This window comes from Crocodylus porosus, unplaced genomic scaffold, assembly GCF_001723895.1.
Source record: "Crocodylus porosus isolate Cpor-Errol unplaced genomic scaffold, CroPor_comp1, whole genome shotgun sequence".
NCBI lineage: Eukaryota > Metazoa > Chordata > Crocodylia > Crocodylidae > Crocodylus > Crocodylus porosus.
In genome coordinates, this window is record NW_017728949.1 from 49,564,722 (window position 1) to 49,592,504 (window position 27,783).

The 27,783-nt window shown below is 42.1% G+C and overlaps 1 protein-coding gene across 1 annotated transcript in view; it reads left to right on the top strand.

Annotated features, from left to right (window-relative positions):
• The window catches only part of KCNH7 (potassium voltage-gated channel subfamily H member 7), a 384,158-nt gene that overhangs the window by 330,406 nt on the left and 25,969 nt on the right, over positions 1-27,783 (top strand). Inside the window, exons 10-12 of the mRNA XM_019554564.1 lie at positions 2,545-2,797; positions 8,621-8,826; positions 15,531-15,621. Coding sequence (XP_019410109.1) covers positions 2,545-2,797; positions 8,621-8,826; positions 15,531-15,621 — 550 coding nt within the window. The remainder of the gene's footprint in view (positions 1-2,544; positions 2,798-8,620; positions 8,827-15,530; positions 15,622-27,783) is intronic.

Consider the following 27,783-nt stretch of genomic DNA (forward strand, 5'->3'; position numbering starts at 1 on the left):
AGTACCATCTATACAATAGTCTAATAAATTTTAATAATTTGTTGCTTTTTAAATCAAAAATAAATATTTCTAGGAATTTCAGAACTGGCTTATTGTGTGTGCCATGCCATTCCTCTTTAGGCACAGGAAAACTACAACATTAAATGCCTTTACCCGCTGATGTACAGTATTTATCATACTTTAGAGTGTAAGCTCTCTGGAGCAAGGGCTGCTTACTCATATGTGTTTGTATAGAACCTAGCACATTTTGGGTGCCATTAATGGATAAATAACAAATAATTCATATGAAATTATTCATAAAAGTTTTATATTCAGAATCAGATAATGACTTTTAGATTTGGTTTCCAAATAACCAGAAAAGTATCTTCAGAAATATAAACTAAGCCAACAAACATGGTCTGCATAGCTTTTGCTTAATGGTAAAATGCTTTACAGTTCTTTGGTAACTAAAAAAAAAGTGAAGTCAAAAGTGAATTTGGTTGCTGTTACCTCTATGCTAGGGTGGGGGAGGGGTCTAACACTTCAAAAGCAATGAAAATGTGCCAACATATCTATTAAAAATATGGTGTGTTATTAGTGCCATATGCAAATTCAGGCTTTTTAAAATTACATTAAAATGAGAGAAACCAAAGAAGAAATAACATATTACAAATTAAACACTTCAAAATAATAACTCTTTCTATAATTGCATGAATAGGGACCAAGCTAATTTAAAAACAAGCATGTGCAATTTTTCATCCATCCTGCTGTAGATCTATGTTTAGAAGTCAGTTTTGTTGTATCATTCAACAAAGGATAAATTGTAAATTGATAGCAACTTATTAATTGGTATAATCATATTAAATAAACAGCGATTGTGTTTTAAACAGCATCTGGTCAATGTTGTTAGACGATGATAACAGTTAAAATAGGAGCTTTCATTTTGCATATTTTCCTTTGCTTCTTGTTTAACGCTGGCTTCTTTGAAGGTGTATATATGAATGTGATAGCACCCTACAGCCATAAATTGTTAAACTTTTGGTATAAGTGTGTGTTATAACATTGTGTTCTCTGTTATTTCACAGTATGAGCTGCATTGATTTCTGTTAATTACAAAAACATTCCAAAATCAATCAAAAAACTACTAATATTCCATTTTTAAGTCATAGCTTGGCTTAGTGAGCAAAAATCCTCATGTCAGAAATGTCCTCATCCTCGTCTTTGTTAAGAAGGCAAGGGATATCAGTTCAAAATCTTTCTTCAGTGAGAATGACTGCACAGACTTTTATTGTGCAGAGTAAAAAAAATGTACGGCAAGAAATGAAAGCTGATGCTATATGCTGAAGATAAATTATATTCTGCACAGAAATATGTTTATATATATTTGCTTATGTGGAAATTGTGTGTATGTGTGTGTGTGTTTGTGCTGTAAAAAAAGTAGTGGATCAATAGACTGCACTAATAGCAAGAAGACAAATCTCATCCAGATTGTTATTAATCCCATTAGGATATATTTTGTTCTCAGGAATATATATGGGTAACATCTTACATTATCAAAGGGCCAAATTTGGCCTATTAATTTCATGAGTAGAAAACAAGCAATATCTGAACTGAGGAGTGGGCAGTGCATAGGAACTTATGTGAAAATCCAGTTCCTGACTACAACGAATATACTCTTGGGGTGGGCAATACTCCCTTTGAAGTCAATGGTAAAACTTCAACTGTCTCCAGAGAAAAATGAGCCTGGCTAATGCTCAACACTTTAAAAAGCTCACCCATAATGACCAACTTAAAATCAGCATCCTTTTTAATCCTTAAAGAAAATGAATAGTGTCTTTGTAGGAAATCCTGAGATTCTGGTTCAAGCAAACTCTCATTCACCTAAGTAACAGCTGAGAAGGAACTTAACATTCGGCTCTATAGTGCATGCCAAATCCTCTCCTCATGTAAATCTGCAGGACTCCATTGGTTTTAACGGCATAGACTGAACTGGGACATACTTTTCTATATCATATTTATTCAGTATCAGAATTGGCCCACAACTGAAAACCACCTAAAATTTATATATTTTAAACTACCTATTCCATATTTCAGTAACAGCACTTGATATACAAAAGCAATATTTTCATTATCAATTATCAGCTATATATAACTAGCTAATAGCTATCTAAATAGATAGGTGGGAGTTTCAGTAAAGACTGATTCTCCTTCTGTTTTTCTTCCTTCGCTAGTTCTGTCTTTTTGTTATACTGTTTCAGTATCTTCATTCATTCTCTGATAGTATTTCTTACAATGTAAGAAATAAAAAAAACCCAAAAAAATCTTTTTGGCCCCTAAGCCTCATTAGCATTAATTTGAATGAATTCTGTCAATTTAGAGAGTAGCTCTTTGATCCAATATTTTGATTAAACTATATGTTTGTTAAACAGAATATTCAAGATGGCCTTGTGACCCACCACTATTTTTATATCAAGACATTCCTATTAGGAATGAATTAAATATTGCAAATGTTGCAAAACTACTTTCAGAATACTAATATGACACTCTTAATTTTTTTCTCTCCAGGTCCTAAAGGGGTTTCCAGAATGTTTACAAGCTGACATTTGCCTACACCTCAACCAAAATTTGCTTCAGAACTGCAAAGCTTTCCAGGGGGCCAGTAAAGGTTGTCTCCGAGCTTTGGCTATGAAGTTTAAGACAACACATGCTCCTCCTGGAGACACTTTAGTCCACGGTGGTGATGTTCTCACTGCTCTTTACTTTATCTCAAGAGGATCCATTGAAATCCTCAAGAGTGACATTGTTGTAGCCATTCTTGGTAAGTAGTTTAGAAATGAGAACAAAATTATGTTACTTTTTTTTGCCAGGGTACATTACAATACAAGGTAAAGTTAACAGAGGCTGACAAGAAATAGCTGTTGCTGTACTTTGTTCAGAAGACCTGTGAAAGATTCAGTGACTTTAAAGTCCTGCTGCTGCTGAATAATTTAAGACGAACATTTACTTAATGTCCCACCCAATAACCCTGTCTGCGCTATAAGGAATGTGACTGTAGTTAAAAGGGACAGGCTCTGGGGAGCCTATTCAGGGAACAAAGACTCCCTGTGCACCACAGAGCCAGAGAGAGGGTAGAGATGGGTGAGTCTACTACCATCATTGTTTCCACCTGTGGACGAGTTGCAGAGTGAGATGAATATGAGGCAGAAACTACTTCCTTCTTGGTACATCAGTCTTACACTAGCTAGTGAACAAAACTTTCTTTCCTTTAATCTTTGATGTATAACCCAGCTGCTTGTGTTGGCCTCTGGAAACAGGAATTGAGGTTCAGAATTTGTGTTCTTAATATCCAGAAAAACTTGTCCCTTCCTCTCACTGGCACAAATACTGCTGTTGTTTTTCCAACGAATACATTTCTTTCTACATAACTTAGCCAACCAGTAGTAAAAAACTATGCAACACCAAGCTGGAGCTCTCATCCAACCTAATACTGAATTCTAAACTAGTACTAGGAAGGTGCTGCTAGTTATAAGTTGTTTCATATTATTCAGAGCAAAATTATTTGCAATAGAAAAATTACTAATTGTTTCTTAAACTGAGTGCATCTTAAATTGAGTATAATGTGATAAAAGTGTAAAACGTGATTTTGAATATTACAGAGGTAGGCTTCTGCACTCTTAGAATATGGAGTGGCTGTAGAATGATCCAGAGGAACACATTTCTGTTTACCTTGCACTTCAGAGACTTGCATCCAGGAAGGAATTGAAACAAAATATGGATAACTAGTTACTATTTATATCATTGGTTTAAAACTATCAAATAGTAGTAGTAGTAGTAGTGTGTGGCTGCCTATCCACTTTTATTGTTCTTCACAATGGGTTTGTTAGAATGCAAAGAAGTTTCGGCAGCATTGCCACCTTTGGTTTAGATGTTGCCCGAGTGGTACCGTGTCTGGTCAGCATTTATATAGGAGCCTTGCAAAGATCATCCCAGTGACTCCATTAGTAGCACTCTTTTCATAAGGGTTACCCCTACCCTTTCATAAGGGCTATTACCAAATCAGTCCCATAACAGAGAGATGAGATTTCTCTCAGAAGAAACATCTACTATTCTGGTATTTGTACTCATCAAATGTACCATACTGTGATTTCAGGACTAGAGGTTTGTCTCAGAGTCTGATCCAAGTTTCATTTTTTGGAATTTCAGTTTTCTTAATTAAAATCCCCTCTATAATTTCAGTTGGACTAGATATTTGTCCTATTTCTTGTGACTATGGACTGCTAGAGATTTACCCTGGCCCCACTCAGCGGTGATTCTTACAAATGTAATGTCATTGTTTCCTGAAAGAAAAGTTCCATATAAATCCAAGCTGTTATCATTAGTTTGAGCTGAAATACCCTTCTATACTCAATCAGCTTTACATGAACACATATCAAAAAATAATTGTCATTATAATGTCTCAAAGGAAATATGGTTACACAGGTGGGGAGAAGGCAGACCAAAGCCAAACTGGATAAATGGGTATTCCTCCTTTTTTTGCAGCAACTTCAACATAAATTCCTACTGCAGGTAATTCTATGTGACTGAGTATCGTAGGCATTTTCCTTTTACACCTGGCAGTGAATCCCAGGACATTAGCTGATGAAAGGATCCCTAGAATCAAAGTTATAGTGGAACTATTCCGCCATTACATGGGAAAGTTTCATCCTATACCACTGTGGTCATAAGCCTTTCACTATTTGCTATAGCAGAGTGGATCCTAAAAGAGGATGAAAATACACCCTGCTACTGCAGAGACATGAGTATTCCCAGAGGTCCATAGCACTTTTGTGTAGAGAACAAAGCCCTACTTTTATTTAAAACTCCATCCATTTGGAAGAATGGATGATTGGTGAAAGGTTTACGTTGTGGAATTTCCAGTCAGCTGCAAACATTGCCTTCAAGCATAAAATCTGCTTCTAGGAGCTAGTGATAAAAAGAAAAAAAACTGAATAAGATTTATTTCACCTATAGTAAAACACTATTAAATAAGAACAAAGATAAGATTTGCCAAAAACAAAAACAAGTTCTATGTACAGACAGAAGTCCTCATAAGAGGCTTCTTATTTCTGATTCTGCTCATCTAGGACTGTAAAGACTGAGCCAGAGAGAGAGTTCAGGCTGTGCAGTCCAGGGAAAAGTAACTTTCCAGTTAGTGTGGATTCTGTCTGGACAACTCACAGTGAAGGAATTGTCTGGGAGAAGGTGCTGTTGAAGCCTGGAAATAACAGAGGTGAATGCTACAGAGAGAAAGAACCCTGTAATTGGCATTAGACAAAGATCTTTATGGTTAGAGATAGAGAGTGGCCACAGTGAAAACATTACTGAAAGTTACTGTATTTTCTCATATACCCCCAAATATAATACACACCTTGTTTTTGAAAGGCAGAATGAAAAAAAAAGATAATTTTCCCAGAATGATGACCAGGGATCCTGGTTTTCCCTAATAAAAAAATCACAAATTCTCCAATAAAAAATTACGACTTCTCTGGTAACCACCCACAAATCCATGATTAAAGGTTCCTCCCGCCCCCAGCCGCTGGCCCTGCTGGTGCCCCATCCTTCCCCCCACATCTCCCCTGGCCATACTCGTGCCCCTCATTCCCCCTCCAATAGTCCCCCCACCCCCCCCACAGTCCTACCAGAGGGGACCCCAGCTGCCAGGGACCCAGAGCAGCAGGAGGTGGCGGCTGCAGCAGCAGTGCAGAATACAGACCCTAGCTCCCCCCAGGTAGCAGATTGCAGCTCTGTCCTGGCTCGGGACCATGCTATCACCACCGCAAGGAGCTGGAGCAGAGCCATGATCTGCTGCCTGCACATCCCAGCCCAGAGCATTCAGGCAGCAGATCACAGCTCTGCTCTGGCTCTGGACCAAGCTCCCCTACTACAAGATCCCAGCGGGCCCAAAGCAGCCCCCTGCCCTGCCCTGCCACACATCCTGCCAGCACAGCTAGGGCTGGTCTCCATGGCAACCCCAGCCTATCACAGTGCAGGTGCAGCTGGGGTTTCCATGGAGATTAGCCCCAGCCATACAGGCAGGGGCTGCTGGGAAATGGAGTCCAGCTGCCAACCAGATCCACCATTTTGCCCACCCCTGTGTTAAATCAATTTAGTCCACCAGCTGCCTGCATAGTAATACCACAGCTTCATTGTACAGCAGAAATCAAACCAGGGTGCTTCCAACTTCAGGTAGAAAATAGACTTCTTCATTTAATACATGCACACCAACTTTGGGGGGAGCTGATTTTTGTGGAAAAGGTATGTATTGTATGCTAGAAAATATGGTGATTAAGGCCTACCTAGCTAATCCCCATTGCTATTCAGGTACCTCAGCCAGGATGTAGTAAGACATGGTGAGCTTGGATCCCACTACTTCAACCCCCTGGCTCTAAAGTGGATAAAGGCATCACTGTAGAGGAGAAAGTGTCCCAGGGCACATTGCTTAAGCAACAGACCAACTAGATATGAAATGCAAGGAAGAACCTGAAGAGAGAAATCAGAAACTCTAAAACACCAACTATAAACCAGTGATTCAGCGTGCCACAGCACCCTAGTGTCCCACAAGAGTCTCTCAGGAGTGTTGCAGGGTTCCATGCAATAATAGCACAAGTAAGTGTGCAAACGCATACACTTAATTCAAAAGATAAATTCAGAGACTTCAAACAGGAATCCAAACATCCTGACCTGTTGTGGTCTTTCTGAGTTCTTTGCAACAGAAGAATCTCAGTGATAGTATATTTATCCACTGAAATAAATAAAATAGGTTTTGAAGTGAGGTGCCACTAAATATGTAACAGTAATGGAGGGGTGCTTTGCATCTAAAAAGGTTGAGAACCATTGATGTAAACATTTAAAACTCTTACCTGATGCATCACTCTCTTGTCTTACAGACCCAAAGAATGTTAGAATCAAAGACCATAAGAATATGTTGTAACATCCTCAGGGAAATCCCTGTGAATCTGGTGGGGTCTGAACAGAGAGATGATCCCTGCTTGTTGTTTCCATAGCCCAACTCTTGGCAGAACTTTTCTTCTCAAAACTGTGCTACCTCTTCTAATTTTATTATGGGAAGGTATTGTCCCTCTCTCAGAAGAGAGAGAGGACAGAGAAGAATGAATCTTGCTAAGCTTACAGCATGGTAGACTTTCCATGGGAAATGTGTATAATGCAGGCAATTTTTTAACAAAATGTATAATCTCATGAGAGAATGAAATCAGGCTTTTTTGACAAAACATATTTTCCTCATAACTTTGTTGAATACCATTGATTTTATTCCTCTCCTGCATTTTTAATGCATCTTGTATTAGCTTTTCCAATTCTCAGTTGTCTTCCATATTCTCTAAGAACTGGGGCCAAGGGTGGTTACTAATGGATTAGGAGGTACTTCAACCTCATATAATACAAATACGTTATCCTGCTTCTTCCAAATACCAAACAAAAATTGTTATAGGACATATTTACATTTTCTGTATTATTGTTAGTATTCAACCATGTCTACATAGTAACAGGCCTATACAAGTTACACCACCACTGATGAGGATTAACTCTGGGCTGTGCTACCTAGTTCATGTTAGGGTATCTGCAGTCTGCTCCACAGAGATAAAATAAGCCATTTGTAGTCCTTCACCATCGCATAAATGACCACTGTTTTTAACCCAATTTTTAACACGGTTTCACATAAATTTCAATGCCTTGGGTCTTATTTTCAGAAAGTATAAAGCCTACAATTCTGTTTGAAGCCAATTAGAGGTATAGCTAAAGAAGACTTAATAAAACCAGCTGAAAAGTGTCTCAAATGAAGTGCTCAAATTGAAAATGTTGAACAAAATCTTTACACATTATTTAAAGAGTAATAATAACATTTCTGGAAACGTTTCGATTGGAGAGTCTGCTCCCATGGGTTTCACTGAATGCAGTGGCTATTCTGCTTAAGTAAGTCATAAAAGACCAAGTCCAGAGTGTGGGCAGATGTAACACTGATGACAATTTTGGTAAAAAAATGAATAGTATAAAAAGTAAGGCAAAGAGGACTGCTATATGGATTATCAGCCATGTTTCAGGTGTTTCTGTCCTGTGATGTTTTTGTATTACTTTTCAAGATAAATTCCAGTTTTGAAATTTGAGTCAACTCTTCTTCCATTGCAAGACTTTTGGGGCAGGGACTCCATTTTAATATATATTTATTAACCTCCCAATTCCAGGTGGCTTCAATCCAGATTGGGATCTCTGGGTATTTGTTGTATCATCAAAATTATTTATTGACTTAAGTTATATTCTTTTACAAGCAGAGGTTGGTAAAAGTATTGAATAAATTATTTTATGACAATAATAATTCAGGACTGATTTAAAAATACTAAATAAGAGGGAAATCTAGATTTTTTTTAATTGTTTTTTTTTAATGTACCTAACTCCACTGATTTAAATGGAATTATTCCTGATTTTTATCAGCCTATGCCACCTACCAGATGGTAGTCAGGATTTTACCACTTAATATAGAATCAAGTATTCTAAACCAGCTTCTTGAAGTGGTATTTCCACACACCCCCTTTCATACTAATGTCTCTCCCATAGTTAAAATAATCACAATCTGGTTTTCTTTCTTCAGGGAAAAATGATATTTTTGGAGAGATGGTGCATCTTTATGCAAAACCAGGGAAATCAAATGCAGACGTGAGAGCTTTAACCTACTGTGACCTGCATAAGATCCAACGAGAAGACCTACTGGAGGTTTTGGACATGTATCCTGAATTTTCTGATCTCTTTCTCACTAATCTAGAACTGACTTTTAATTTGAGAGATGAAAGCTCAAAGGTACATACAAGGCATTTTCTTCCTTTGATTTTCTACAAATTGTGCATGTTAAAAGTAGAGGGATGGAAAAGAGAGAGAGAGAGATGTGCTTAAAAATATATGGTTCTGTTCTCTTTGCACACTAGTGTAAATTGGAAGTAACACCATTCAGATTAATAGAATTAAAATAGCATGAGAGCAGAATCAGTCTACACTAAGAGAACTGAAAGATGGCAAATGAAAAACAAATTTTAACAGAATTAAAATCAAAAGGCCTCTGATTAAATCCTATTAAAAAGCCATACTGGCCTAAATGATCCAATGAAGTAGGTTAGATTCAACAGATGTCATGGGGATGTTGTTAATCTAGTAGGATTTGGTTCTATATTTAACTAGCATTGAAGTTTCAAGCAGGGAATTTTGAAAAATTACCTCTGAAAAGTATGTCTTTGCAGTAAGCAAGGATACAACTAAACAAGTGAATAGCAACATCATAACAAGGGAAACTTCCCACTCTGAATACATTTATCAGAAAATAAGTATCAGATTATCTTGCTTCAGTCCATAACTAATAATGTGGCATACTAAATTGCTTGCAAACTGTCTTGCACATTTCCGTCATTCTAAACCACATTTTCTATGTTCACATTAACTAACAAAGCATAGGAGGGACATTTGAAGGGCAACCCATTTTTATCTCCTCCATCTGCTTTGGCCTCTCTGTATCTCTCCTGCCAACCAGTGGCTTCTCTCAGCTGCCTTCCCCACCTTCCTTATAGCATTGTCAGCAGGAAAGTTAGAAATGCAGCATTAACACTGTCTCTTACTCCCAAACAGCATTTTATCGGTCTGGATTTAAACAGGGGAAGAAGGGAGCACGTTGACTGATAAAGAATGGGCTGGAGGCTGAGAGGATCAGAAGCATGGGGGGTTCTGCCACCCATCCATAATACTGTTGAACCTCATATAGCTCTGAACTATACTGTCCTGGACTATATTGCCCTATATATATATATATATATATATATATATATATATAAGTAAAAACAATACAGTTTTTATAAATGGAGACCTCCCTATGGCACTCTGCTCTAAAATCCTTTTTGAGAAACAGGAAGAAACAGACTTCTTGGGGTTTCTATGCAAGCAGTAGGATGTTCGCTGGTAATCAGAGAAGTGGAGGGGTTTAATAATATTTTTTCCAAATGAAATATAGGTAAAGTAACGTTAAAACAAATTCCATTATTTTTAATGCTGAACTTTTCTATAAATGATTGTTTTGCCAAAATAGGCAAAGGAACATTAATTTCTTTTTTTTTTTCATTACAAAATTATCCTTTAGGTTCCATGGTTTTACAGTTAATTGGAAAGCTAGTCACTGTGATTTAAATGTTAAATACGCTATACTCTAGAGAGAATTTGAAGCTGAATTTGAAAGCTTATTGAAAATACAATTAGTTCTATGTGATTTGAGTTTCTGAACAACTGTTTTTTATACTTTCATCTTAATAATGTTCTATAGTTATTTTCTTTTTAGAGGATCACAGTGAGGTACAATAAACCTCTGTCTACTTTCTGCATCTACGTACATGATGTAGAACTAATAGACAGTCCCCTGCTTTTCCTTGGGTCCCTTGAAACTTTTTCATTGCCAAAAGCTATTCTCTCTTACTGACATCACTAGGGAAGAATCAATTAGAGGCACCAATAAGATGTTATAAAGCTGTGGGAATTGCCTGTGTATGAGTCTGCAGAGTGTGCAGGGTCTTAACCAGCAACTCCCGTTTGGCTTCTGTTAGGTACTGTAGCCCTCAGAGTAAGTTGAAAACAATGATCACCACATTTGTAACTAAAATACTACTAGGAACACTATTCAGTCACAGTTTTTTATTTATTTGATAGCTGTTAGTCTCAAGTGCCTGTCCCTGAGCTATTCCGTCATTTAACCTAAAGTGCATTCCCTTTCAATTATTTCACCAATTGGCCACCATTGTGAAGTCCACATGAATCTAAATTTTACCTTTAAGAATGCTGACAAGTGGTAGAGACACTCATAAATGTTACTCCCTTCTCCTCATCCCAGTGACAATAGTGGGTGCGTCTATACATGCATTTGATGCGGCACCAGTTTACATGCAAGTAAATTACTCATGAGTAAATGGTGTCAGGCACACATGCAGGAAAGCAGAAGCAGATTTGCTGCCAATCTACTCCCACTTCCCAGAGCCCTGAAATGGGCCTCTGGCACCACTGGGGGGAGCTCCAGGCTCCAGCTGCAGCTGCCAGCAGCCAGCAGGCCTCTACAAAAGCCAGCCCCACTCACTGTTTTCTGTCCAGCTACTTCTCTGGCCGGGAACAGTGTTCCCAGTGCAGGGACAACATGTGGCAGCGCTCTCCTTGCCACCTCTGCCACCCCAGGCCATGGCTGCTCTGACCTCTGCCCCTGACAGCAGTGACCAGTGCCCTGTGTTACTTCTGGCCTACTGTACTGGCCACCACCTGGCCCATGGCTGTCTGGACCCTCCTGTCTCCCCCATGCACAGTGAGCACCTGGCTGCCCGCCACATGCTGTCCCAAGACCACTGCCGCACATGTGCTGCCTCCACCCCATCCACCTGGCTAGATCACAGCAGGGACACCAAGATGGACTACAGAATGCCACCACCAGGGCTGCCATCACCCTGCTAGGCCTCTAGCCCTGCCACCCCTGTTTCCACTGGGCCAGCCAGGACTGGTAGCAGCATGTCATCCAGCACACCTGGGATGATGAGCAGTGGTTGGAGGCTTTCTGCATAATCCAGGCCACCTTCTGGGACCTCCTAGAGCAGCTCCGGCCCCACCTGGAGAGGCAGCACACCAGCATGCTGCCACCTCTCCCTGTGGACACCTGCCTGGTCCTCGCCCTACTCAAGCTGGCCATGCCTGCCAGCCTGAGATACATCAGCCGCCTGTTTGGCATGTGGAAGACAAGGGAGGCCATCCCAGAGGTGTGCGGCGCCCTCCAGGACATTCTGGTGGACATCATGTTTTGTGTGCTCAACCCCCTGGTGGTGGGGTCCCATGCTGTGGGATTTCCCTGGTTCACTGGGGCCCTGAAAGGGACCCACGTCCCCATCACCTGTCCACCTGATGGAAACTGCCTATACTACAGCTGGAGGGGCTTTCACCCTGTGGTGCTCCAGGCTGTCGTGGACCACCAGAGGGCCTTCATACATGTGAGTGCCAGGTGGAAGGGCAATACTCACACACCTGCATCTTCAGGAACTCCAGTCTGCCAGGCCTATTGGAGAGTGGGCATTTTGTGTCGGGGGTGCCAGACCTGCACCTGGGTGCCATTGTGGTCTTACGCCTGCTCATCAGGGACCCCACCTACCCCTTCCTGCCCTGGATCCTGCAGCCCTACACTGGCCACCTGGACCCCTGCCAGGCCCACTTTAACAGCTGCCTGGGCCGGACTCACACCCTGGTGGAGTGTGCCTTCAGATACCTTAAGGGATGCTGGCACACCTTTTCTGTCCACCTCAAGTTCACCAAGGACAACCTCTCCTGAGTCATCATCACAGCCTGTGTGCTACATAACATCTTTGAGGCCCAGGGGGAGCTCTTCTATGAGGCCTTGGCAGAGGAGGCATGGCACATGAAGGATGTCTGCCAGCAGAAGCACCACCTGAGGTAGAAGCCACACACTCACCAGTGGGAGCCTGGGCACTGGGTGCGGGAGGTGCTGGCAGACCACCTCATCCAGCACTCCCTGCTCTAGCCCACCTGTGCCACTCCCCACGGACCCTCCCACCCGCAACACCACACTCACTGAAGAGTTATCTCAGAAGAACATTCCCCTCACATCATCCAGAGCCCTCCTCCCTCCTCAACAAACAGACCTCTCCACCACTCACCCCACCCACCACTAACAAAACTATAAACAAGGTCCATTGCAGGCTGTCCCAGGGTAGAGAGCCATGCATGGTAGCACTTAGGGGACAGGGGCCAGGGACAGGTGGCCAGTACCTAGGCCTCTGGGGGGATCACCCAGGGGTGACAGCAGCTGGAGCTCCCGTGGGCAGCTCCCCCTCCAGCAACTGGTGTCTAGGCCCAGCAGGGCCAGCATGCAATCCTGGCCCTGATGTAGACAGCTCTACCTCCATGCCCATGTGGAGCTAGAGCAAGTGGTGGGTCTGGGCCCAGGCAGGGCAGCTGGGTGGCACCAGACCCAGAGTGGAGTCCAGGGCAGGGGCCCCTGGCTGCTGGAGGCAGTGCAAGCCCTCCTCCCAGCCTGCTGCTCAGTGATGGCTGGCTGCCAGTGAGCAGGCAGGGCTAGGGTCAGGAGCCGGGCAGCAAGTAGCATGAAGGTAACTGCCAGGACCAGAACGGTGTCCAGCACCCAGCAGTCATTATCCATGGCCTGCGCTGCCCGGGACAGGATGACATTCTGCTCCCACAGGGCCTCCAGCCATTCACACTTCAGGGCCAGGAGCTGCACCTGGAACTCGTGGTCCACCCAGTCCTGTGCCTCCTCACTCCAGCCCCATGCATCCTTGCAAGCGATGTCCTCTGCCTGTTACCTGTCCTAGTGGGTCCACACCTTTTGCCTGCCAGGCCAGAGCACCTGCCAGCCATTCCCCCAACACTGTGACCAGGTGTGGTCCAGAAGGATGGTCCTGTTCCAGGTCCTCCTTTGGCATAGCTGGTGCATCCACAGGGCCCTGGCTCTGGGCGGTAGCAACTCTGAGGCTGCATCCTGGCTGTCAAGAGCAGTCTGTAGCCCATGTGCAGCTACAGGGCCTGTAGAGCCATGAGACAGAAGTTGTTTGTGAGAGTTTGCAACATTTCAGAGAAAAAATATTCTGTACCAGGGCCTGTGCACTGCCCAGCCTCAGATCAGGGGTTGGGCATGCACAGGTGGCCAGGGATCATGGTAAGTCAAATGGGCAGTCCCAGGCCTAGGAGGCTGCCAGCTAAGCCCTCCACCCCGATCACTCCTGTGGGACCAGTGGCCCACTGGGTGCTGGCCATAGGCAGCCTGCCTCCCCTACCCTGTTCCCTGCCAGGAGCCTGGTGGGACAGGCCAGGATCCTGACAGCACCTGCTGCCATGGCTCCAGACCCTGCTGTCCCCACCATTCTCTTTCCTGCAAGCCAGCCACTCTGCTGCATTTCTGCCCAGCCCACAGCACCCTGCCTCAGGGGGTGTGGGACTCCCAGATGACTGGATAAACTGCTGCCCAGGGCCCCACTGTCCTCACATGTGTCTTCTCCAGGGAGGTGCCCCAGGGCCAGTTCCCCCCCCACCCCCATGCCACCACTGTGCCCTGAGCATGCCTATGCTGTGCATGCCCCAGGTGGTGCATAAGGAGCTGTTTGCATGAACCAGAGGGGTGCCTGACCCACTACGCACTGCTGCTGTGGATCACCATAGTATACAATGTTGGGGCGGGGGAGGGAGAGCACAAGCTGTCCTGCAACCTTTGCCACTTCCTGGAGGGCTACCTGTGGCTATGGTATACCTCCCTGCCACCCACAGCTGAGGGGACATCACCACTGGTGTCAGCGTATTCCTTGGTGTCTGAGAAGCCCATGACCACCTAGCTGTGGAGGCACAGGCAACCCATTGAAGTTTTGCACTGCCTCTTGCCTCCCTGCATGCTGTCGGGAAACATGGGCCAGGGAAGTGCGGGCAGGCCAGGCAGGGGCTGGGGGCAGGGGCAGGGAGGGCTCTCCCCCCAGAGCAGAGCTTACCACCTGCATTTGCAGGTATGGAATCTCTGTGTGATTAAGCATTTTTACTGTGCAGTAAGCATGCACATGTGTTGATGCGCATGCTTACTGTGCAGTAAACTATGCTATTGCACAGTTAAGAATCTCATGTAGATGCACCCAGTGAGCACCTAACTGGCCTGTCCAGTCTCACCAGGATGAGAAAGGAAAGCAAATTCAAACTCCTGTTTCATATATATACACACGCAGAACACTTGCCTTCCTGGCAGGGGGCAGATGTTTCATTTAATTAAGGTAGCAGAATTTTATGGCTGAAAATCTTAGCACAAAAAGTATGTAAAGGGAGAGTTAAGTGCACTGAAGGCATTTCTGCAACAAAAAGCACAAATCTGAGAAGACAACAAGATGGATAAAAAGGGAAACCACAATTTTCAGCTATGGAAATAACAATAATTCAGTGAGTTGAATCAGAGAGGAAGGAAGAGAGTGACTGGAAAGATAAAAATAATAAAGAGTAAAATGTCTGGTGTTTATCAACCTTATATTTATTGTTGTAAAAATTAACCTTTGTAATAGTTACCATGTAATTAAACATCTTAGCTAATTATATTCAGTTATCACATTACTGCCCATAATAATATACATCTTTTCTAAGAGTTTATTTTATTTTTTTATTTATTTAACTTAAATAAATAAAAGTGTTGTTACTTAAAATACATCCAAACAAGCTCAGGAAGCTGATAGTAAGTAAGATCACTATCATGCACAAATGTTATCTGGAGATCATTATTTCACCATCTCATGATGACACTGTTGGATTATTCAATCCACATGGTAATTTTAATTTTAATATTGAACAGTGTCAGTAACGTTTTCACTTGATTCAGACTGCGGTGTGTAATCTTGCCTTCCTTAAAATTGGAACACGATTAACAGTCAATCACATATTGATAGAGTATTGTTTTCAAATGTCACTAATGTATCATTGCATTACATGTCTCATTAATCAAGGCTGATCTCGTAAAAACCACTAATGATTCAGATGGAGATAACTGCAGACTTAGGAGAAGGAAATTGTCCTTTCAAAGTGAAGAAGAGAAAGGTAATCAACTTTATTTTTTATATTAGACAGCCCTGGAACATTATTCAGTGACATTGATAAGTATTATTTTCATTTAGTAACACGAATGTTCCATGTTAGCCATTACTTGTAAGCTAATGAAGATTCAGTTGCTCAGGAGCAAGGATGTTGTAGGTGGTGGTTCTCAAAACAAGTACATGTAGCCACAGAATATCAGGTTCATTTTAGTACAACTCCTCACCCGCCACTACAGATGCTGAGGATCATCATCAATCCTATTATCAGAGATGGTAATCTAGCTATTATTTTGTGGAAATCACCATATTTAAAGTTTGGAGAATGTGATCTATTAGATATTCAGAGCATTAATTTTATTTCCCAATGACAAATGATGTTGTGTTTGGTGCAGGGTAACAAATCCCCACTATATCTGCATTTTCTTTCTAGTGGTCAGCATATACATTCTCCAAGAGGAATTAGTGACTCAGTTGGCAGTATACAATTGACTCTACTGGCAGATCTTTAGGCAGCATTTGCTTTTGATATAGAAGGCCATGGAGTAAACAGACTGGAGGGCAGAATTTAGCTAAGTACTGTCTTGCATCACTCATACATACAGCTCTCAGGTACCAAGGACTGTAAATGCAGTGGCTTTTGCCAGGATAACAGTAATCATCAAGAAAACAAAACTGACACTGTTAAGCCTCTTTTTGCCTTATTTTGCTTTTTGTGCATTTGACAGACTACTGTTTTTGCTGTATACCCACTTTTACCTTTTACAGCCCACTGTTAAAGGCCAATCGTAAATGAAGAAGACCAGTAATATTAGGACATGAAATTACTGATGGTAAATGAAGGCCACTATAAAGTTATGTAGCATGTGTACTGCTGGAGAAAGGAAAACTCTAGTCCAGTGTACAGCTGGTTGGAATGGCATTACCATTCTATCAGAGAGGCATCTTTAAGGCATGAAGCCAGGAGTGACAACAAATCTGTCAGGAAGATGTCCCCATGAAATATTCAATCTGCTCTTCAACAAAGAATCTGTTGACAGAGGTGCTTTGCCTGACTAACCTTCACATTTCTTATGAGAAAACATACCCTGCCACCTAGGCAAGATTGAAGTGATCTTCCAGTCTGTGCCTGCTATAGAATTATAAATAGCCTGCTCAGGTGTTGGGCTGCTGGCACTAACTGGGTTTTTATCACTCTTGTCCACTAAATTATTGGTTGGTTTACATCAATCCATCTTCTGATTGCTAACATTTATTTACACTGCTTTTGATGTCCATCATTTTCCTCAGTTTTGTCACTGAAAAGAAACAATATTATTTGGGGAGAAAAAGTCAGCTACTCAATCTTGGTAACCGAGTGGGAAACTCCCTCGCTTGAGAAGAGAAGTGAAGGAAGGAGGAAGGATAACCAGTGGAGCTGTGTACATTTGTGCCTGCCAGCATACTTCTTCCCCTGCCTGGTCCACATGCAATTTTTCCAGACAGCCAGAGCTCAGCAGAGCTCAAACAGGGTTGGAGTCCCTCCACATTACTTTATGTGGCCTCTGCTACATCCTGCAGTGTGCTGTGAAGTACCCCTGCACCTTACTGTTTTTAAGGCTGCCACAGCTGCATGTAAATTAGGTTATTATTTAGTTACATTATAATTACTTGTTAAGCAACAATCATGTAACACTTCAGGAGAGGCAAAGTAAAATAATCATAGTCCTAAATCCTTGCCTAATGTTGCTTATGATCTGTTTACTATGTCGGCAATTTTTTTTCCTAATGATAATGTAGTCATAGTTTACATTTCATAAATATGATGTCCAAAAATTGCCATGCTTCATTGTGATTTGGATATTGTAAATTCTTAATAACTTCTGCCTTTTAAGGCATGAATCCCTAAAGCCTTATCCTTTCTACTGTGGTTCTTGAATTTGAGCCTTTGATGCCTATATATTAACAAGATTTTATAGAAGAGAATTTCTTGATGGAAACTTAGATTTCCTGCCAGAATTTTCCATTCAACTGCTGACCTATTGCACTATCTGAAATTATATTTCTTCCCTTCTCTGGCTTGACCATACAGTAGTCTGAGATTTTCTCCCTTTTGGAGTGCTAAAGATGGGGTTGTGTTTATGTCATCCTTCAGTTCATGCTAGTCTGACTTGGACTGTGTTGCCATGGTAACTCTTCTTGCACTAGGTTCATCAGGGATTTAAACAATATCTGTGTGGCTCTTTATCATTTATCTATAGTAGATACCCACTTCCTTGCCTAGAAGTGGAACAGTTAATTCAGTTGAGGTTGGTTGCAATTTGTTCTACATGCAGCCTGTGCTCTCTAGCATAGAGTGGTGTGAAATTGTCTTGCTCAATCTGAGCCATATTTCCAGCATAGCAACATGCATCTAATCTCACCTACCATGTAATACTTTTTTCAAGGACCAAACCCTAGCTCCTGATCCTGAGCTATGTGGTGCAAGGCTGTGTAGAGTGGCTCACCTGACTCTCTGTGGTTGCCAGGGTCAAATGAAATAATGAAGAGGCCTGTTTAGCATTACCACATGTTGCTACCTGGCAACTTTACCCTAACCCTTTCCCAGGAAGTGTCCATGACAATTGACATCTATAGACCTTTGGTATTCTGGTGGGGAATCCCTGTGCATATACAGAAAGCATCTCCACCTCACAACAAGAGCAGCCAGTTCCCACAGGGGATGAGCAGTTAGCTGACAGAGATTCTCATCAAGACGGCTGGGGCCAAGGACAGATCCAGATTTTCCCAAAGTGGAAGCACCAACCCATACTGCAGGGGTGGCTGCACCAACTGCTCCAAGCCTCCTCCCATCCATCAGTGCACAGAGACGTTTTTAAGTCCTTAAAACAGGTGAAAAATCCTTCCTCCTTTCCCCTTCCTGCTCAGAGGCATTCCCCACTCCCCTCTTCTTCCCTCTCCCCACCAGCTCCTCTGCCTGCTGCTGTTGCTTTCTCCACTGCTCAGGGGTGGGGAAGCTTCAGAGCCAGCTGGGCTAAGCAGGGGCTAGCCTCAGCTGGAGAGTGGACAGCGACAACAGCGAGTAATTCCTCCCACCCTGCACAAAGCAGGTACAGGGAAGAGAAACCCCCTATCCATCCCTGCTGCCATGGTTTCCATCCTCCGCTGAGCCCAGCTTCAATGCAGCAGGCAGGAACAGCTCTGGTGCTCCCTGCCCCATGGACAGGGAGAAAATCAGGCAGGGGAAGAGGGAAGTGGGAAGGAGTAGGAAGGAGACAGCAGGGAGGATTTTCACATGCCTTAAGAACATTGAAAAGTCCCTGGAGGCTCCCATAGACTAGCATGATCCAAAAGGGGGGTGTAGCTGCACCACTGCACCCCCTCTGGATCTGCCCCTGGCTGGGCCTCTGCAGTGCTATTGACTGCAGGTTCTAAGGAAAGCGCTTCACCAAGGGTAGAGATTTCTCTAGAGAAACTTGTTTCAATTCCACTCAGCTGCCCTTTAGCATTCCTGACCACCATAAGGAATGCTTTGTTCCTTCTTCCTCATTTCTCCCCCTACCTCCCATAGGAGCCCAGTGGGAATGAAACCAAATGCACAGCCCACCTATGAAAGTCAGGAAGATTCTTTGGCTCCATTAGAACTGAACACAGAGCTGGTGCAGAGCCCTTCCCTTCTGATCATGGCCAGGCAATTTTCAGGGTCAGTAAATCCAGAATGAAACCCATGAAGGTGGGTGGATGCAAAAGATGCAGAAGGCAGGGCCAGAGTTTCATCCTGACAGAGTGAGGTCACGAAGGATAACACTTTGAGGATACTTGCTAGTGGGTTTGAGTTCCTGCATCGTTACTCTCTCTAGTGTCTCATTTAGTTTTTTGTTAGCAGTGGCTGTAATAGTTTCACCTTCTTGGGTCCATTACAGTCTCTAATTATTCTTGTGAAGAGATGTTCTTCACATTAATCTTTAATTTGTTTCATCTTGAGCTGAAGGCTATAAAGCTTTGGTTCCATACCTAGCAAATCTGATGATCCCCATGAGGCAATCAGGTATGAAGACTATCTATTCTAAACAAAGCTATTTCTGGAAGGACAAAGTCAAACTATACTAATGACATACTCAAATTCTAACTTTTGGACAAGGAAGCTAAAATCCATTACTCCAATCCAGGATAGTAATGAGACTATATCTTAGATTTGCTACTTTGCAATGGAATGATAAACTAATTGTAATAAATGAAGTTACTTTGGATTTTCACTAGTGTGAGAAAAACAAAATCTGTAAAAAGATGTAAAATGCAAAAAAATGTAAACAGAACCCCACAAAAAGACGTATTGTTTTATTAGTAAAGAGGGGTAGTTAACCATGTTAGTTTGAAGTCAGGCAGCAGGTAACATAGATTTGCACTTTATAAACTAAATCAGAGATGCATAAGTTGTCATAAGTATTTCATCAGATCTTGTTCCTAGTAGCCATGGATTTAGGTATTGACAGTAGTTGTTCAACTGATTGGCCAACTCATCTAGAATTAGATTAAATCATGACAGAATTTTTATTTCCTTGGTTTTGATTTCAAGAACACACAAAAGAAAGTTCTTATGAATCATGTTGTAGGTTCACTGCTATTTCCCATCTGCTCCCACTATTATTTTTGTCTTTTGTATTACTGTAGTGCCTAAAAGCTACCCCATGGGAGCTTCTAAAAGAGTCTTATTTCCAAAGGTGACATATATTGAGGCTGTTTCCAAATGGCTGTGTCTGATGGAAAGTCACACATACCACCAGACATCCTTGTAGTAGAAGTTAAGACCTTAGAAAAAGAAAGGGGAGGGGAATTCTATTTTTTTTTAACATTACCCAATATCATTTTTAAGGTATAGGAAATCTATATATATAATAATTCTGCATAAACACACACACATTTCTTTCTTTCTTTCTTTCTTTGTTTATACTACTACTACATGTATTTATTTATCTGAGTGTGGTATTATTGCATGAAGCATAAAGCAGGAATTACCCTGACATTATCATCTAAATACCTTTAAGGTTGTGACAAACCCTGACAAAGCACAGAAAATTCAAAGATAAGGCTGTCACTCCATCCCTAGCTCATGCCATTGTGCTAAAAAAGGTACCAAAGAATAAGTTAAGGATTGAGCATTCACTCTGAAGTATCTGGCTTTCTAAATATTTGTCTCAAATTCAGGTTATTCAACATGAGCTTTGTGGTATTTTAGTTTGCTTGAAAAGGAAAGTAAAGGTTATCTAGCATGTATTATTTGTTTGCTGTTCCATTTGTCTGTGTAAATACACTTAAGGTAAATTATTACATGCAAAAACCTAAATAAAAGGAATGTTACTGAGGTTGCAAAATCAAGCACTTGGGATTAGGTTCTAAGCCTGCATGTGCCACAGAGTTGCTGTGCAATGCTAGTAAGTCATTTAGACCAAATATTTTCACATGGAACTACAAAAGGAATGTCCATACCATTTCCACAGAGCTTCGGAGGCACTGCCAAGAAGCGTCCACTGCCCACCTGTTCCTGCTCTGTACATGCCAAACCTGGAAAAAAGGCAGTGAGACCAGGCTGTGGGTGCCCATGTTGCCACTCTCCGTATCTCTGTCTCTGGCCTGCCTGACAGTGTCAAGGGGGTGTTACTCACAGAGCAGCTCCGCTCCCTCATTTCCAAGTGTGGCCCATGTAGAGCCAAAGCAGGTACATAAGGTGTGCTTCTCATTGTCACATTCAAGAGCAACACCGAAGCAGAATACGCCCTCATTGTATGAGCCTCATTTACTGATTTCCCAGCATGGGAATTTGAAGTCTGATTTGTGGAAGTGCTGAGCACCACAGCTGTAACTAAAGGCAATGGGAGCTCTTTTTTGAACATACAGCAAGTTATCTAATAGTAAGAACTCTAAAAAAACAGTCTCTAGATGGCTCAAATTAGGCACTTTAAATTATTGGATATTTTGACCACAGTTTCTTAGTGCATCAGCTCCAAATTCTGAAATGGCATAAATAATATGATGTCAACTTATTATTGGTGTGATTATTAGTATTTAATGAGTAATGATGACCACTGTAAAAAGTCCATGAGAAAACAAAAAGTTCTGTCTGTATGGATTCTGTGCAATAAATGAAGATTTAGGACCAAATACTGAATAAGGAATTAAAAAAGTAAATTGAATAACTACTGCTCAAGTGAGCATCACCAAATGAGACAAGGGTCCAGTGGAAAATATACTATGTAATCATATTGTAAAACTGTATCAGAGTGCATACACAAAGTCAAAATATGATTTCACAAGCAACCTTAATTATAGCACTTCCTAACTTTTGAGGGCTGTTTTTTGTAAACGTATTAATGTTCTGTTAAAAGAGTTTTGTGAGTAATTTCCTAAGTGTTCAAAATGCAAACTGAAAACTGTAAATTCCATCCTTTGGCCTCATACTGACACCAACACATCATCAGCAGGGCTGGAACTTTTAGATGTAATACATAGACTTTTATCACAAAAGCTTATGAAGTAGCAGCAGGTTGTAGATCAGCACTAGTGAGGGATAAGAAAAATATGAGTAGGTTTCACAGATACCTACTGAAGCAGATGCATGGAAATTCAGGACTTTGGGGTCTGAGGGGGAATAAGTATAGGAACGCAGACACTTTGGCCCATTTTCCTTTTATGCACAATTACTCCAGTCCTCTACCTGCCAACCTATCTTTGTCCCAAAACTTGCAGTGACTTCAAAAGATGAAGCATATAATCCTTTGCTAAATCTCAGTCCATCAGTAAGATATTTATATATTTCAAAATGTAGTTGAAGAATGAATTGGTGGCTAAATTAAGTGTCCTTTTAATCTAGAAGGATAAAGGACTCACAGTAGTAAAGATTATAAGTGAAAAACACAGGTTAGTTTAATGAGATGTTCAAGGACTTGTATAATTCTTGTTGAAGGATAATGTACAGGGAAAAAGAGTACCAATTCAGTAGCTCCTGCTCACTCTTGTTTCAGTACAGCATGTTCTTTCTTATTGTGGTACTAAAGAAACCATGGTTTTCACCACCTTCAACTAGTGGTCCTCTAAAACTGATCTAAAACCAAAGACAAAGAGGTCTGCATGGATGTGGTTTCCCCTCATTATGTAATTCTATCCATTCAGTTCTCATTGGCCCTTAGCAGCAAAGTTTGTATGGAGTTGTAGGTAGTCTTGAAAGGGTTCTTCAATGAGAACTCCATTCCAAAAGCCCACAAAGCAAGCCTAAACAGCCCAGAGAGGGAGAGCAGTACCAGTTAACACCACATATGGATGTGTTAACTTCATTATTCTCATATATAAGTCCAAGGAAGATAGAAAACATAGTCAATTCTTGGCAGTTTCTTGACTTAGACGTATGCACAGATCCCTCCAACCTCTCCAACCTCTCCAGAGCTACAAACTTACAGATCCCACTGGCATTTGACATAATTGTAAAACTTTCTTCTTCTGTAACTGTGGGTTCCCCAACAAATGTGCAGTGGGGCCCCATTATTATAAATGAAAACTGCTTAGTAAGAATGCAAGGGCTTTGCTGTCATTAAAATTAGCCATTGAAAAACAAAACATTAAAACAGCTTCCTCATGAGAAGAGAATATTTGAGTTCCCAAAAATACCATCTGTAATTGACTTTTACTGAGAATAAGATGCATCAGCTTTCTGCATTGATCAGTTCCCCAGGTAGCCTTTCTTGTTATCCTTTCTTGGTGCCTGTCAAATACTGAATACAGATCTGAAACTACAGCTTGTTCTAAGGAGTTCTAAAGGTTCCCGCAGAAGTTAGAAGGAATCACAGTATGAGGGAGTGAGTAGCAGAGAAAAAAATCTTTATGTGCTTAGAAACATCTGTACATGAAGTCTTTAATAAGATTAATATTTAAGATTATTCTCACTCTTTGTGGCAGCAGTCTTAAATATTTAGGATTAGTTTCAGTGTTCATGTCTGTCTGTTTTAAATGTTTCTATGGCATGTATTATCATTGTATGTAGGTGCTGAACAAGTAATGTAGGTGTCCAATGACTTCTCCTTGGTAGAATTCAAAGTGAATTCTCCAAATTCAAGAAACTTTTCAAGGGGTCTTAAGGTGTGCTCATGTTCTCCTCTCCTGATTTGGCAGATTCTCCACTCCTGATTTGGCAGATACACATTGATGAATGTAGGATGTGCTTGCAGTATGGTCTAAAAATAGTGAGGCTTAGTCTTTTCCTTTAAAGACTATTTTGAATCTGGGCAATCTTGAGTGGATATATTTTATCTTTTTAGCTCATAAATTGTTTCTGAAGCCTTGTTAGGTATAATGTGCTTAAAGAGCACAGCTGTATATGAAGTTCAGGGTTGGAAAAGTGGTAAGTAAGGTAACATAGATAGCACAGGTGATGGTAGGGGGAACATGGGGGGACATGTGCCCCCCATGAGATTGGCCCCCAACTCAGCACCGCTCAGGATGAGGCAGTTTTTTTGCCACATGGGATGGTGGCGTGTTGGGGCGGGGGGGCACTAAGCTGTGATACAGAAGTATAAAGTGGATATGGGGCTTTTGGCCCACCCCACGCCCACCCCCAGGCCTGCCCACAAATTTTGCACCCCCCAGACTTGGGAGGCACCAGTCACCCCTGATAGATAGTGATATATATGTAGAAGGCAGGATTGATTTGCACTTTATAGAATAACTAAAGCAGATGTCTATCTATATCTATATCTTTATATGGATAGATACAGATATATAAATAGATATATATAGCTATATATAACTATATATATAGTTAATAGATAGATAGATGGATAGATATAGATATTAAGCCTATGTGAAGCAGCTACTATTCAATTTGGATTCGGCCGATTCAGGGGACAGTGACTCATTTTGGTGATTCAAATCACTGTCCTGAATCTGATTCAGAAATTCAGCTGCTGCCGAAATGACCGAATCTCCAAATTGGCCACATCCCTACCACTCTCCCAGACCTGTCAATGGCTGCCTGCCTGGCTCCAGCTCCCAGCTCTTTCAAAAAAAGCCTGGCTGCTGCCAGATGGGGGAGGGCAGTATGATCGCCACTGCCCCACACTGCCCTGTGCTGCATGGAGGGCTCTGTCATGAGTTCCTATCCCCTGCCCACTCTCCCAGCCCCAGCTCCCAGCTCTTAAAAAAACAATATCCCCCATCCACTGGCTGCTCCCAGGTGGGGTGACATTCTTCACTGCCCCCCCACTGCCCTATGCTGTGTGGGGGGCTCTGCCATGAGTCCCCTGGCCCCCACTTAATTTTCCAGCACCCTCACATGGCTTCCCGACTTGGCCCCAATTCCTGGCTCATTAAAAAAAAAAAGCCCCAGCCTTACCAACTCCTCCCAGGCAGGGGGGCAATCCCCACCCAAAAGCCCCAAAGCTCCTGCAGCAGCTGATGATACTGTGGCTTTTTTTTCTTAAAGAGCCAGGAGCTGGCACCAAGCAGGGCAGCCATGGTGGGGCTGGGAGAGCGGGAGGGGGTCAGGGGCTCATGACAGAGCCCCCCCATGCAGCGTGAGGCAGTGGGGGGCAGTGGAGATGCCCCCCCACCTGGCATCAGCTAGTGAATGGGGGCTTTTATTTAAAGAGCCGGGAGCTGGGGCCAAGTGGGACAGCCATGTGGGAGATGGGACAGTAGGCGGTGGTCAGGGGCCACTTGGAAGGTCTGAGGGAGCAGGCAGAGGTTGGGGCCCGGTAGGGGTCCCCCCATGGTTCCCTTCCTGTTCCTCCAGCCCCACCTCCCCTGCCCCCTACTTACCAGCATGGAGTCCGGGTCCAGCTCCCTGCAGCAGTGAGCAGGAACTTCCCAAATCTCCAAAGCTCTCCGAATCCTTTTTGAATCAATTCATAGAACTTTGAATTAATTTCAGACCTTTTAATTGGTGTCCTGATTCAATTTGGATTTGGAGATTAGGTCACTGAATTGGCTGAATCTTCTCTAAATTGAATCAGCACCTGAAGCTTTGCACAGCCCTAATAGATATATAGAGTCTGCAAATGTGTAGCATAAGCTTTGTGAGCTGAATCTCACTTCATCAGATGCTGTGAAAGGATGTGCAGAAAACAGAGTATAAGGAGAGAGAAATTAGAATACAGCAGATAAGGGAGGGAGAAGCAGAGGTAGAAAGGGGTAGCGCTGGAAAAAACACATAACCAAGCAGTAAATCCATATGTCACAGGCCAGCTGGGCACTGTGATTGTATCAATTCAGTTTCAGGCTGACTGGGTGCTGCAACAGTATCAGCCATTGGGCTGTTTGGTTCAGGATCAAGGAGGCAGAGTTGGGAGTGAAGCAATGGCAAATTTATTATATTTTACACAACACAACAGTTAACAGAAAGATAAATGTGATAAGCAGATAATGCAACATTAAAGAGCTAATAATAAATAATAACAACAGATAATAACAACAGATATATCAATCTGTTGCAAGCCAACTGGGCACTGCGAGGGTATCAGCCACTGGGCTGTTTAAAACAACAGATAGATAACTTATTGATAGTCCCTCAATGCCAGGTGCGCAACAGGTGATTCCAGTGAAGTCAGGCATCCCCAATCGATGTTGTTGAAGGGATTACCGGGGAAGGTCCGTTGATCAGGATCCAATCCTCACTCACACCAGGAGTCCAGGTCCAGGTTTGGAAAAGAAATTACCATCCTGTTCCCTCCTTCCTGCTGGTTATCTGATGCACGTGCTTTTTGTACCTAGTCTTATGCTAATCTGTTGGCTTTAGAGCCACTCACAATCTTGCCCTATAGCTGTTACCCTATGGGATTAAAAGGTGTTAAAAATTATTATAAAAGATTACTACCCAAACTTGGTTTTATCCAATAAGCAAATTACAACGCAGCATCCTCAGGTTTGAAATTAACATTACTCCGCTTAAATTGAACCCCTTTACCATCTCTGACTATGCTTTTTTGAGATGTACTTTCCTCGAATGTGCTGGGTATGCCAGGCAGTTGAATCCAGTTTTTATCATCAAGGCTGAACTCTGAGAAAAAAACATTAGGTCAGCTAATCTTACAGCTATAGCTTTGTCTTTGGGGCCTAGTTAGTTTTACAAACAGTTACAAATTACATTTCGGTTAAACTTATGGCAGGCAAGTTACGTTTGCAGGTTACAAACTTACAAGCTTTAAATTAGACAAAAATTTCAAATGCCTCCAAGAAGCACATATTTATTGCTTATTAATTTTTTTGGTTCTGACCGTCACACCCATAGGAACAAGGAGTCACAAACACTAATCCAAGTAATGGAATAAGAATCCCTAGTTGCTGTTTAAACTATACTTAACACAATCCAGCCTGTAGATAATATTTTGTTCTGTAATTTCCCATTCAGATCAGTATTTAAAAGTTTGCTGTATGAGAACAGCCCTCTCAGGTCAGCAATAGAGTGTCCAGAGAGATTAAAGTGTTCTGCCACATATCTTTCTCTAGCTGATGTCAGACCAGTGTTCATTCATTCTGTCATGTAGGGATCACCCACAGCAGCAGGGGGGCAACTTAAGCAGGTGGTGTATATGGCACTGGTGTAGTTGTAAGTGAATGAACCTTGCATGATATAATGCATGTTATTCAGCCCAGTAATGATGTGGTCAGTATTGATGTTGGGGCACAGAAGGGAAGGCCTGGTTTCTTGGTTAGAGTGGGAGTTAGGTAGCCTATTGCTTGGAAGACACTGTTTGAGATTGGAAGGTTGCCTGTAAGCCAGAACTGGTTTGTCCCCCATGAATACTTTAAGATATTATTAAAGACCTCCAACCCTCCCGGAAAAAGATGGCATATCTCCAGGGGTTTAAGCAGGGACTGTAGGTGGCAACTGGAGAGATACTGTTGTTCTTGTCCCCAGTTTAGTATTGTAGCAAGTCAGAGTGGGGTCTGAGTCTGGCTTTGTTGATTTAAGTGGCTACAATTTTGTGGTTGTAATTGTAGGAATCCCTGCTCCTATTCTTAAGGTATATATCCTGGTCAGTGAGATCAGAACAGATATGGTTGTAATACAGAACTTGGCTCTAGATGTTGGATTTAGTGGTGTGCCTAGGATGAAAGCTGGTGGCATGAAGGTAACTGGGTGGTATATAATACCAAGGTCTCATCATAAAAAGGAGTTACTATAAAAGAAATCTGACAAGATTGT